The sequence below is a fragment of the Mizuhopecten yessoensis genome, unplaced genomic scaffold, assembly GCF_002113885.1.
Source record: "Mizuhopecten yessoensis strain PY_sf001 unplaced genomic scaffold, ASM211388v2 scaffold6363, whole genome shotgun sequence".
NCBI classification, from domain to species: Eukaryota; Metazoa; Mollusca; class Bivalvia; order Pectinida; family Pectinidae; genus Mizuhopecten; species Mizuhopecten yessoensis.
The window spans coordinates 570,258-585,020 of record NW_018406512.1 but is presented as its reverse complement, the minus strand read 5'-3'; the positions used below and the strand labels follow the sequence as shown (position 1 = coordinate 585,020).

The following is a 14,763-nucleotide window of genomic DNA, read 5'->3' as shown; positions in this document are numbered from 1 at the left end:
ATTGATTGAACTTTTGATCAATGTGCTGCGCTATTTTGTGTTTCCTCCTCAATAATTGACTATTCGGGCCCATTCTGTTCTATATGTGATGTAAATCAGTGAAAAATTAATTAAATAAATAGACAAAAATTAAACAAATAAATAAATGAATAATTAAAAAACATAATAAGTAATTGAGAATTAAAATGAATTAATCGTAAATCAATAAAAAATAAAAAAAAATCGTCTGGAACCTATATAATTGCACATAATAATCTACACGGCCTTGAATATATGTTGACATTATCACACAGCATTGTACTTGTATGGCGGGAATCTAACCGTTACGAGCCTTTATGATTACACGATAGACGTTCCAAAAATACGCCTTGCCCTGTATATACCTATTATAAAAGACCTTTACAGCTCGACACAGAACATACGGATTGATGTCAAACTAACCGTCAAATACACCAATACGGTACGAGTGTCTAGGCATTGAAGCTGTTACTGGTATATGTGACTAAATTGGACAGTCATGACCCGTATGTGGGTAGGTCACTGTCAGATCTACCAGTATTACCTTCTGTGACTGTATGTGACAGACTCCTACATGTATGTGGACGGCGGGCGTCAGACACACAGGTAGGTGTTGTTTTCCCTTATTTATAAACTATAGATATTTGTGACCTATTTCACGGACATACACAGGTATATTAGTAGGTCGATGTCAGATCTACAAATATATGCGGGTGTCTATTAAATATAAACTATTGCTATTTGTGACCTATTGGACAGACATTTACAGGTATATTGGTAGGCCACTGTCAGATCTACAAATATATGCGCGTGTCTATTAATTATAAACTATTGATATCTGTGACCTATTGGACAGACATGCGCAGGTATATTAGTAGGGCGATGTCAGATCTACAAATATATGCGGGTGTCTAATAATTATAAACCATTGATATCTGTGACCTATTGGACAGACATCTACAGGTATATTGGTAGGCCAGTGTCAGATCTGCAAATATATGTACATGTCTATTAATTATAAACTATTGATATCTGTGACCTATTGCACGGACATGAGCAGGTATATTAGTAGGGCGATGTCAGATCTACAAATATATGCGGGTGTCTAATAATTATAAAATATTGCTATTTGTGACCTATTGGACAGATATCTACAGGTATATTGGTAGGGCACTGTCAGATCTACAAATATATGCGCGTGTCTATTAATTATAAGCTATTGATATCTGTGACCTATAGGAAAGACATCTACAGGTATATTGGTAGGGCACTATCAGATCTACAAATATATGTGCATGTCTATTAATTATAAACCATTGATATCTGTGACCTATTGGACAGATATCTACAGGTATATTGGTAGGCCACTTTCAGATCTACAAGTACAATTTAGTATTTATTGTTTATAAACTACTTGAATAAGTATAAAACTTAGTCATTGGAATAATGATAGTACATGTTCATAATTGTAGTACCCAGTCGAAAGTTGATATTTGAAAATGTCCCCATACATATCTGATAGCAGTAGAGAGTCTGTCAGGTATACCCTATATGTTTGAATAGAGAAAACCCTCAATTGATAATGACTGAATAGGCTCCGAGTATAAATATGACTCCCATAGTTGATGTAATTGGTACAAAATCCATGAATGGAACGCTGAGTACCCCACATAATTTCCACATGGTCTTTAAACTACTACATTTGGTACAAAACTATGATACAAATTATGTACATGCAAAACCTTGCAAAATTGATCTAATAAATTTGTATCAGACATGTAAGAGTTTTTAACATTTCAAATCAAGGGAGCAATGGAATATTTGACATAAACATTTACAATACAATACACCAGAAACTTTGAAAATCCTTAATGGTAAAAATACCTTTAATGCAATCATAAATGCATGACAGTGTGCGATTCGCAACTTTATGATTAAAAATGCAATAAAGGGTGTGCCCAAAAACCTTATTTTGTTTGTTTACAATTGGAAGAGGCGTGGCCTCATCACAAAGGGTTTCTAATATAACCCTTAATTTAATACTTTTACATTAAAGAGAGTTGTAACAACCCTTAATGTAAAAAAAAAATAATGTAAAAAGAAAATCAATTAGAGGTACAATGGAAGAACATGTCATTATTCTGGACATTTAAATCTATAAACGCGTCAGGAATACATGTCTGCAGTTTTCATACAAATTGCAAAATCAGAAAAAATATCTACACCTTTTTTTATTTCAGTAATATCTCTGACATATTTAACAAATGTTTCGAATAAAAAAATTGTAGAGGCGATTACATATTATTTCTGTCCTCAATACTCATTACTCAATCACCTCAGATATATTGAACCGAATTCGTGTTGGTGACCTACGAAGGTATTAGGCCGGAACGGTTGCTTTGTAAAGTTCAAGGTGAGATATTTATACAGGTCTGGTCCTTATTACGAACAGATTGTTTAAAGATTACAAAGTCGTGTCACCAAATCTAGGTAGGTATGATCACCAGGACTTAGGGATTCTTACACTACTATAAGACATACTATATTAATATATTGGCTGACCAGCCAAACTCTTACACTCAGGTTGAGATACCCCTGTCCACAGAACAGGCCGATGTTTGATTATTTTCTCACATAATTACAAATAAACAAATTCCAGTCGGAAAAAACATCGATCTGATTCTTCCGCTAAACCCTCAAACCCTAGGATGGAGACGGAAAATTCCCCATTCACAACAATTGTATGACATCACAGAAACAATTCAATGGCGTCACGTCGACAATTCATTAGTATTATGTCAAAGCAGCTGTCTTTCCCTACCCCATGTGGAAATATGGACATCCCTATTTTAATAGAAAAAATGTCGACATCCGTATCTTAAATAGAAAACAATTGGACCCTATATCAAATAGCAAAAAATATGGACATCACTATCTTAAAAATAAAAATAAATTGGACATCCCGATATTAAATAGAAAAAATATGGACATCCATATCTTAAATAAAAATAATAGACATCTCTATCTTTAATGGAAAAAAGAATGCTGTATTTTTTCTGTCTTACATTAAAGGTATAATTTAAAAAACAACCACACACCTTTGTTTTCTAAGTGAATATTGATTGGTAGTATGGTCTTTTATCAATGACAAACTCGCATGACGTAAGCCTGTAGTACTCTATATTCCAAAGCTGTTATAGGCTTTATCATGACGAGCCTATTGTTACCCAGCTTGTACTAATTGATTTTGATTCATTACTAATCCCGTGAGTTTATTCTCAAACGTACCCAATGGAAAATTAACCAACAGGAGGATACACTATATAAATATATCATTCACGAGAGGGCGATATTGCATATTTTCACCCCAAGGAAGCATTGTTGACCGAGGCGAAGTCGAGGTCAACAATGCTTTCCGAGGGGTGAAAATATGCAATATCGCCCTCTCATGAATGTGATTTTTATTTTATTATACCGAGTGTCATGTTTAGGTGTTTCACCACTTCACCATTTTTAAAGGTCCTTGTGTTGATTTGACATAAACCAAGACTTCATCTCAACAGTGGTCGAATGAACCAACCATGAATGTGATTTGATAACACCCTGGCACTGGGACGAACCGTGCACGCATACGTTTGGCGCATGTAACAATTTTTGGAATAACACCCTGGCGCTGGGACGAACCGTGCACGCATACGTTTGGCGCATGTGATATTTTTTGGAATGTCAACCTGTCTTCTTTATCTTTGTAAAACGAGCAAGTAACATTGAAAATGTTCACATCTTTCTCAACCAATCAGATTACGAGATTTTAACAGAAGTTATACTAATATTGATTGTCATTATTGCAATGCCTGCATTGTAGTTTAATCACCTACATCGACCATAATCGTTATCAACGCATTTAAATAATGCATGTTGTTATGGAACATTCAAGCAGTAGCCGTGTAAAAACAACCAGAGAAATCAGGACCATTTTAATTGCTGTTTTAACCCAGGGCAATATTTACCTCTTACCGCTCCAATCATAAAAGAAAATGACGAGCCATTCAAACTGCGGCAACACAGTAGGAGAACAAAGATATTGCCCCATAAAGTCTGTGCAAACATGAGAAAAAAACTGCGCAAACGCAACAATGAAGTCAGGCTTCTGTCCAACATCAGTGATCACAACACGACAGATAGAATAGGTTAGGAGGAGGACAGGAAAAAAGTTGACAATGCTGAGACTGTAGCTATTGGTTAAGCACAATATAGAAAGACAATCAAAGCTGACATGGCACAGACTCGCATACTTATTGATCAAACACACTGGGAAAACGGGTTAACCATAACCCTTACCCTAAATAATTACATGTCTGACATAGATATTCAGGAGCTACACTTTAGAATTTAAATGACAGTTCTATGGAATTTAAAATTACACTACAAGTTCAAATTCCAGACCAATCAATACATTTTGTTCAGTTGAATAGGTACTTGTTTATGCTCAAGAAAGAATTATATGACGAGGCATGCGAATTTTAAACGATTATTGCGTTGCGCGTATAAACATGTAGGAGGTACAGTTAATTAGTGCGTCTATACTAAAGGATTACATACCTCTCATACATGTCCTAGTAAAGTGTTGAAGAAGCGTGTTTTACGATCTTGTTTAGTGCAAGGTTTGCATAGAAATGTTGTAAATTCTTGGAGGTTTAATGTAAGTACGCTATTAGATGCTTGAACATACTAACAAGCTTGTCCAGTGTTCATCTGTTGCCTAATTGCCGTTGGAGGTCGTTCAGGAAGGATATTGCCTTTACTTCTATTTTGTTTTAATTGTAAGACAAGCATCTTACTGATTGATTTTGCACTCTCCCAGTCGTCAATTTCCCTTAGCCGTCGCAGCATTCTAACTGGTGTCTCGTTAACCTCCTGCACGAAGAGAATAGGGACTGTCGTAGAACTCGGAATTTTATAGACTGGTCAACCTTAATTAATCTTAATCACTGTGTTAGACATGCTAGTGTTGTACTATATTTCTACTTAAATTTAGATTACCGCGCTTTTAATAGCTGGTGTTAGGTAGTATCAGCCTATACATTTTTCTTGATGGCATTTATTATATGATACAGTTCAATTGTTTTTGTTTCCCTTTTTTAGTTTCCTGCGTCGTCTTGACAATTTTTAATATAGGTGCTTCCTGAGTTTGTATATCAGGTGATCATCTTGGCGTATTACACTCACCAATGTGAATACATTCGTCACATATATTTCCGCTATTTAAGTCATCTTCAAAAACCCTTGCTACTGATATAGAGGATCTAACACATGTGTTTGTGTTTTATTGAATTTATGACAATGAAACGAGCGTAGATTATATTTATTTTATAACTCGAGAAGCATACCTTCATGATTATTTTTAATAGATCTCCTCTATATAGAGACGACTGGCGACCAAACGACACATTACATATATTATTTTTGGAGCCCGTTGCGCTCAAAAAAGCTTTAGAAAATTCCCAATCAAACCATTTTAAATGAACAATTATTCCTTTTTGTTTCATCTAATCAAGCCTTTTTTTAAATAACAACGACATCATAATGCACTTTTAGACCAAGAGCCGTCAATAATGGTTACGGAACTAGTAGTGACGTTATCTACTGTGACGCAACAGACCATATTCGGTCAAGGTCAAGGGTCACTACAATCCATAACTGTATCGATTTTGGAGGCATTAGGCAGAGTATCATCCACATTATATATAATACGATACATGAGAGGAAAACAAGAATTCTACATAAAGGTGAATTAAAACTACCGGTTCGTCGTAGACAATGGGGATGGTCATTGAGGTTGTTATTAACGGTTTTTGTAAATTCTTGTAAATATTGTGACGTGAGATCACTTCCTAATGAATTACATTTATATCTGCGTATTCCAAAATTAGTCTAATAAATTTCATATATATATTTTAAATGATGTTTTTCGGCGTCCTTAGTTATGATGTAACGCAGAATAAGTCTCGTGTATGCTTATTCATAAATGTACTGTATATGTTAATTTCATGATGAATCAACTTTAAGGATAATACCAGGAGGCTTTTGTGAAAACGAACTAGTATAGATTTTTTTCCGATGGGGGATGCATTATTATTATTATAAAAGTCCTGATTGTCGTAAGTAGTTTGAAAATTCAACAAAAAATAGAACTAGATTGATACACTGTAAATGTGTTGTAGATGACGTGTCATTTCATTACACTCCGGTTATAAAAGAGTTTGGAATGTATCAGTATTTGTAAACAAAAAAAACTATACCCTTAAACATTTACAGTATGAGAGAGTTCACTTGTAACACTGAATGACTCAAGACCGAATCTACAGAAAACATAAGTGAGTTTTATGAAATGCTCCATTTAGTAACATTTAGACGTCAGTGATGTTGACGTCAGTCTTAATGCCTTGTTACAGCTTCAATCGCGTTATTCAAGTTTAAGTTCAATATGTTCCTATTTGTTACTATTACTTACACAAATGCTTGTGAATTCCATTTTTCTTAATCCTGGTCTCCACTCCTACCCTAGCTATCTTCGGGTAAGAATTTTAGGGTAACCCTATAACGTTGACAAACTTGTTGAACCTTGAGTTTAAGAGTCCGTGTCCTAAATCTAATTAATATGTTGACAAGAAGCACGGGTTCTCTACCTGTTTGTTCTACATGCTTACACACTAAATACCCTTTGAAAGTCGGGACTCTCAACGCACTGGGATTACTATTAGAATAATAATAGTCACTTGAAATACGGAACGTACATCAAATAAGTTCCTATTATAACAACTGATTGGTTTACCCTGGACTTGTTCATCGGTTCTGTTGAACTACCATTTAGTCAACCATCCTTACATTTAACACCATTACCAAACACGTACTCTATATTTATAATGCAAATACTAGCTCCCACTTTAAGCTTCCCACACAATGGAAACTAGTTATGTAAAAGACGCACGTTTTTTTATTCTTAAATTATGGATTTTATTTCACCCCTTAGTGCGACAAAACGATTGTGGAAGAGTCATTAATAAACAACCAATATCTTTTATTTAAAGTTTAGTTCGGGATATTTTTCATGTTATTCGACTGTTTATCGGCTAATGGACATTTATCACACGTTCTGTTAAGCATTTAAAGATAAACTTCGGTCACGCATGTACATTTCTACTTTTTATCATGCATTTACAGAGCTTTTGTGTTTTTTTCTCCATTTATTAATTATTTTAGGTAGGGTATAGAATTAAAGACTGTTAAAGAAATAAAAGTAATTTTACATTTCTAATTCAACAGCATTCAAATATTAAACATTATATTTAACCATGATCTAGCTTTTATTAAAGACTGGTGAAAATGTGACAGTTACCATCATTTATAATTACAGAGACGTTATAGTACATAGTGGTTATATATGTTTATGTTCACCTTTCTCATCTTTCAAGAAACAAGGTGGTATATACGGCTGGTGGTTTATTTAAACCCCGAGTTTTGCCGTAATCTTGATGGCCACAGTTAACTCTTTATGGAAGTGGCACGGTTCATAGTACACACACTTTACTCGTTATGAAATTAAAATTAAACAAAACTCCTTTAAAATTTGAAAATTATCAGTTAAGGGAGTTAACAAGCCTCCACAACTAACAGTAGTTTAGACCAGTTCAGATTTTGAATCACCGATGAGCCGATGAGACCGAACCAGCTATATATGGTGCCGGGTAATGCATGTTTGCCACTGTAGGTACAGTCATACGTGTGTGTTTTCCCGTCACAATAACATGGATAAATAATTGAGAGTAACTGGATGTTCAAAGGGGGAATGGAAAACTCTCGAAAAAACGTTATTTTATAATCGTCTGTTTAATGCAAACTAAAATATACCAAATATACACTGAAGGGAGCAATTCTGTCTAATGATCACCAATGAGATGAACGTGCGAGACAAACATGTGACTGCCCCTTTAACAGATACAGTATGACCAGAATGAGATACACTGCACCATACAGCTGTTTCGTCCTCCTAACACTCATCGGTGATGCCTGGACAAACAATTTGCCATAGTTTCGCTGATTTTGAGTTCGAATTTCGTTGATACCTTTCTTTGTTGACAAAATCCGAATTATTATATTTTTCAGATATGACCGATGACACGATATCACATGACCAGGGGCAGTACGGATACGATGCGAGCATACCATGACGGTGATTATTCCCACCGAAAATCGTTTCGATAATTTTCGGAAAGTTATTACCTCTCGGAAACTCTTTTTTGTGATTATTGTGGTGCAGTTCACACTATTCGTTCTTATGATAGTGTACAATGCGTCTGGTTTATATATAAGGAATGGCAGGTATACTACCGAGTCGCCCGAACGGTACTTCATGAAGATACGGACCCAGGCTGTATCCAATAGCAACAGGAATACGACCAGTCACTCAACAAACACCACATCTGTCCATATTGAGGTGGTGCCCTATGTCACAAGGAAGAGCAAGCCAAATGACACAGTTCCGAAATGTCCTTTGGTTCCGCCTTATTTACGTAAAGTTTCACTATCAATCATTTCATAAAAAGTGTACATTATTAAAAGAAAACAACAATAAAACTCAAGTGATGCATATCAAGTCTATTTAATGGTCTTCCATTCAATACTATATATATATATTTATGTGTGTATTCCTTGTACTACAGGATACATGTATAGCTATATCAGTATAATTTGCCTAGTTTCATTACGTGACGCTTATACAACAGAAATCGTGTTTTTACATTCGTTTATAATAACATGCCGCTGTTGATAACGTTTAGCCAAACGTTGTGATCCAATTAAAGAAACAATAAAAAGTAATAGCAAGACATTTTTCAATAATTTATTTATGTACTGTGAAATTAGATATTTTCGTCGGGTCTAAATTTCGTGGTTTCCTGACAAAACACCTTTTCGTTGGTACATGAATTCGTGAATTACGAGTACTCACTCTAACGGAGAATTTCCTTATGTCGAACTTGTAATTGCTTCGTGGAATTTTTGGATGAAAGGTGCCCACCAAATCAACAAAATTACAAAAGTTAGTGATTTTACAGTAACTCATCTGGAAAGGGCAGATATTCTGTCAAAGCACTAGAAATCAATGTAAAATTTTGATTGATTTTCGTTATTAATCCATAACACTTGCAAGACTTAGTTAACTATCTCTTTCAGAGGGTAACATTCCTGTAGATCTGACCGAGTATGACGAGGAATACTTACCAGAGAAACACCGCTTTGTGGGCAAAGGGGGTGTCTACAAACCCAGGGCATGTAGGTCACGACATAGAGTGGCTATCATCATTCCTTACCGGAACCGGAAGAAACATCTCCGGGTATTTTTAAATAATCTCCACCCCTTCCTTCAGAAGCAACAGCTTGACTACAGAATATTTGTTATCGAATTGGTAAGTACTATAATCTGTGATCACGAGAGGTTTAGCGACAGCGATTTTTTTTTTTATTACAGTGCACTTCACCTAATAGTGTTCGACATTGTGCTAATGAACATGTAAAAATCGTCCTTAAGTGACGAACTCACCAATGTAACCTCTAAATATATAAATGTGTTATAGTCCGTGATATTGCCGTTTTTATTTTAAATATTATCTGATGTATCGTTAAAGTGTTATTCCATGCTTTCTGATTCTTTTATAACACCAATAGGCCCCGGATGTTGACTTCAACAGGGCGCTGTCCATGAACATTGGGTTCCTTGAGGCGACAAAGAAGTACGGCTATGAGTGTTTCATTTTCCATGACGTGGACTTAATCCCGGAAAACGATAACAACATGTACTCCTGTCCCGAGAACCCCAGACATATGTCTGTAGCCATCGACAAATACAACTACGAGTGAGTATGTTCAGTTCCTTGACAACTTACTACCACGTGTGTCATGTGTTTGTTACTATGGGTATTTGTTGTCAGGAGAACGTATGAATTCCCGAAGGGTGAAGTGTTTGTTGTCAGGAGAACGTATGAACTCCCGAAAGGGGAAATCTGGGGATTATGGGATAGTACCTTGTCAGTCGTTATGCTATCCATACGTAACACATAGTTCATGCCATCCTCGATACCCCAGGGGTAACGTTCACATACGCTATCTGTAAACCCTGGAATATGACAGGACAAAAAGAAAGGTTCAGTATACACCATCTTATTTTACTGTATCAGTGGATGCTTCATGTATATCATAAAGCATTTTAAGTAATTATTATTATGACATATTGTTAACTGTCGACTGTTCTCAAGGTCTTATTTGCAATAATGTAGTGTGCTTGTAAGTAACCTTAGTGATGTTCTCTACCAAGTGTATTTTTCACCGTGAGTATGAGTGTGTTCCATGCAGTATCTCGTTACTACGTGTGATCGTCACCAGAAGTATACACATATTTCTTTAAACGTCTTTCAGGTTACAATATATGAAGATCTTTGGTGGTGTAACTGCGATGACCAAGGATCAGTTTGAAATGGTGAACGGCTACTCAAACAAATTCTTCGGTTGGGGTGGTGAAGATGATGACTTATACAGCAGGTATAATCATAATAATTGACGCACTTACGGTTGATTATGTATACGTGCGATTTATCCCACTATATACTGTAAACCGGGAAATTTTCGCCCAGTGAAAATTTCGCCCTTCTCCCGTCAACTCAATTTTCACTAAATATAAATTTCTCCCTTCACATAGAATTACGATGTATATTAAGTTATCACCATTATTCGCTGTAATGATAACTTCACCTTCGTGACGAAGACCGAAAAAGGCAAAAACAAAACTACAGCGAAATACAGTATGCTTAAATGACACGTTTATATATTGATTAAAATCTAGACTTAAAGTTTTTAATTTTAAGTTGGCTTTTCTTGTCTCCCTATCCTATTGATATTGTTTAAAGATAACTTCTAAAAAGCCTGTATATGTTGTACCTGACTTTGTATCGTTGTTCCATCAGAATACGGAATTTGGGAGTGTCTATTACCCGGTATACACCGGATGTCAGCTCCTACCGGATGTTGAGACATCAAGAAGACTCAAACCGCAACAAAAACAGGTAAGCCTCAGTATCAAGGTTGCTTCCTGTCTTCCTTATCGATTGTCTTCAATATTGTTTTGTTTTGTTTTTTGTAAAATACAAAACTAGTTAAGCTCAAGTATATTATTGATCCCGGTCTTGTTACATACGTAAGTAGTTATATGCAAAGCATACATAATACCTTAATTTTCTTATTTCAAGTATCTTTTTAATATTATAATCTTATGTCTATTTGTAGACATCGTTTGCTAGAAATTAGTCTTGATCGATGGAGAGAAGACGGACTCAATACGATTAAGTATGAGGTGATACAGACAGTTCGGAAACGCCTCTACACATATATACTGGCTGACATTGATCAAGACGATATAGCATATCAACCTTGGACGATAGGACGTGGTAATGGGTCACGTGACGATTTCTTAGATCCTGAAGTAGAAGAAATATTTCTAAATAAAGCCAGATATTTATTAAACAAATTTTCGCTGGACGTTGATTTGGTGAATAAGCTTAAAAGGGAATTTCGTTTTCTTAATACTTCCAATGTTGACATGCAAAATGTTGCTGGAATTATCAGAAAGCTGTTCCCTGCCAAATCGCCTGTGCCGATGGAGGTGCCACAAGTTATTGAATCTTCAGGAAATAATAGCAGAACCGAGCTGCAAACAAGAGCAAAGAATAATGGTTCTCATAGCTACCTAAACCCACTCTTAAATAAAACCCGGGTAACCGTTCAAACACAAATGGAAAACCTAAATTCTAACAATTCTGTTAAAGTACAACAGAAAAACCCCAACTCCGTCAATTCTATTCAAACACAAGACAAAAACAATTCCTTGCATTTTGATCGAGCACAACAAGAAAACCAGAATCCCGTGAGTTCTGTACAAACACGGGAAGAAAACCAGAATTTAGTCAATTTTGTTAAAAAACAAGAAAACCGGTATTCCTTAAATTCTGTACAAAAACAGGTAGAAAACCAGAATCCAGTCAATTCTGTTCAAAAAGAAGAAAACCAGAATTCCTTAAATTCTGTACAAAAACAGGGAGAAAACCAGTATCCAGTCAATTCTGTACAAAAACAGGTAGAAAACCAGATTCCAGTTAATTCTCTTCAAAAACAAGAAAACCAGAATTCCGTAAATTCTGTACAAAAACAGGGAGAAAACCAGAATCCAGTCAATTCTGTTCCAAAACAAGAAAACCGGAATTCCGTAAATTCTGTACAAAAACAGGGAGAAAACCAGAATTCCGTAAATTCTGTACAAAAACGGGGAGAAAACCAGATTCCCGTCCATCATGGTCAAGCAAAACACAAAAAACAGAATCCCGTCAAAATTGTTCAAGCACAACGGGAAAACCGGAATTCCGTAAATTCTGTACAAAAACAGGGAGAAAACCAGAATTCCGTAAATTCTGTACAAAAACGGGGAGAAAACCAGATTCCCGTCCATCATGGTCAAGCAAAACACAAAAAACAGAATCCCGTCAAAATTGTTCAAGCACAACGGGAAAACCAGAATTCCGCACGTTATGTTCAAAGACAGGAACAAATCCAAAATCAAGTTAATTCTGTGAAAACACAATTAGGAAACCCGAATTCCGAGCAATCTATTCAAATACAACAAAAAATTCAAGCGCCATCCGAACCTGTTCTTTCCCAACAAGAAAACAACAAACGCAAAATTCAAACAAACCTGGAAAATGAGCACGTACACCTACAACCACGGAACGAAACGAAAGAGCAATCAAGATATGTTCAAACACAAAATCAAACTCAGGCGGAACACAGTCGTGTCAGGAACATTGACGTTGGTCAACCTATAATAGGAAACAAACAATTTCAAAACTTTCAGCAGTTTCAAAAACGTTTCGAAGTGTTAAAGGGAAATCCACAGGGATGGAAAAATATGCTTATCCAACAAGAGCACAAACCACCATTTAATCGTCCACAAGTATTCCAGGAATGGAATGATCACTTGCACCCACAAAAAAATCAAACCCAGCGGCAAGTTCATGAGCCTGTCTCATCTTTAAAAAATAACACTGACAGTAAGCATGAAGTGAACATTAACATACAAACTAGCCATATCAACAAACGAAGGGAGCATAGCTATACTTCGATGAAACGCAAACAATCACCCAATAAAAGCAAGACCAAATCGTAGGTGACAAAACCTAATTATAATCAATTGGTCATAAAAAGGGAGCCTTCTTAGCAGATAAAATATTATATAATAACCTACGACACCTTCTTCCATGGTCTATAAAGTAAAAAACAATAATTGCTTACTGGAACCAGTGGGGACTTAACAATATTATTTATACATTCTGGATAGTAAAGCAAAGTAAACACGGAACAAATATCTGTTTACTCACCATGGCAACCACAGTGAGGTCGCGTGATTACTTGATATTTTGGTTGAAATACAGGTGTTATTGTGGTTGAGTACATCTGTCGATTCCTGTTCTATTTTGGTATGTTGGAGGCAATATCGAAAGTTATGCTCAATGCCAGCCAGAACAAAGATGGCCATAGATTATAGTATTATTTGAATAGGCCGGAGGAATACGCAAGCTCTTGTATATATTTTACAGATTCGAGGTTGTCTGGATACTCCAGCAGTGTAAACACATGTTTGATGAAGTCCGGTGGTTCATACTTTATCAATACATGCATTTTTTTTTAGAGGATTACACACTTTTGACATGTGGACTTGGTTTTGTTTACAAACAGGCCATTAAATGAATCACGGTGTGATGTATACTTATATGGTAAACCGAGCAGCGAGTTCAATTAAAATATGTCAAACTAATTTAATATCGGTCTTGTTAATTTTTCTAGTTGAGAACAATCCGTGATATTCGATGTTAAGAATCGAACGAAAAACAGCGAAAACTGCAGAAATGTTTTTTTCTAAAAATTCTTAAAATATGGATGAATGGTTTTCAGTCTAATGAAACCCGTCGGAAGCGGTTTGAAAATGTAAAATAAGAGTGTATGTTACCACAGGGAGCTTTGGGGTCTAGCAAATTTACCAATATTAAACGTATACAAGTATTCTTCTTCAGAATCAGACATTCGCCAATCGATTAATCTTCATTAATGGAAGTTAAATACGGTGTTTTTTTTAACGTGCATATTGTATTACCAGGGATCATCCATCCCCTCATGGAGAGGTGATACTAGGACCTTAGGGGTGGGGCCCTAAAATGTCAAATACACTACTTTTGCCAAAAAAGTATCGTCATACGCAGATATCCTAGAATGAAATACAGTTTTTGGTTGGAATGGTTCTAAGGGACTTAATCAAAGTTTGAATTTGATAACCAAAAGTTCATCAATTCTCCAAAGGGGTTTCTTTTGGATAGAGGAAATAATTCAAAATTAATTTGAGTAATAAATCATGAAACGGCTGTTTAATTGTATGAAAATAAAGACCTTGACCCACCTCTTCGATTCTACGATATGAGGGACAGATCCTAACGGCTACAATTCTTCTTTTTAGACCAAAAATTCTATTATCACTTTTTCATTGATTGAAAGGTCATAAAGAACTTTATCAATGTCCTCATCCCAAAGTGAACAATTCCTCTGGGGAGGGGCAAGATTTACCCTAATACGACAGACTGCATGTTATCACAA

General features: G+C 35.7%; 1 protein-coding gene across 2 annotated transcripts; it reads left to right on the top strand.

Annotated features, from left to right (window-relative positions):
* The first annotated feature begins 387 nt into the window (after nt 1-387).
* On the top strand, nt 388-13,922 carry LOC110452026 (bromodomain-containing protein DDB_G0280777-like). Of its 2 annotated transcripts, none has more exons than XM_021500288.1 (7): nt 388-624; nt 8,185-8,251; nt 9,253-9,485; nt 9,745-9,932; nt 10,492-10,614; nt 11,037-11,135; nt 11,356-13,922. In XM_021500288.1, the coding sequence occupies exons 2-7, from the start codon at nt 8,194-8,196 to the stop codon at nt 13,283-13,285; spliced, it is 2,631 nt and encodes an 876-aa protein (XP_021355963.1). In that variant the 5' UTR covers nt 388-624; nt 8,185-8,193; the 3' UTR covers nt 13,286-13,922. The 2 variants fall into 2 exon arrangements, with proteins under 2 accessions (XP_021355963.1, XP_021355962.1); XM_021500287.1 differs by having other exon boundaries at nt 8,185-8,591.
* The last annotated feature ends 841 nt before the right edge of the window (nt 13,923-14,763 follow it).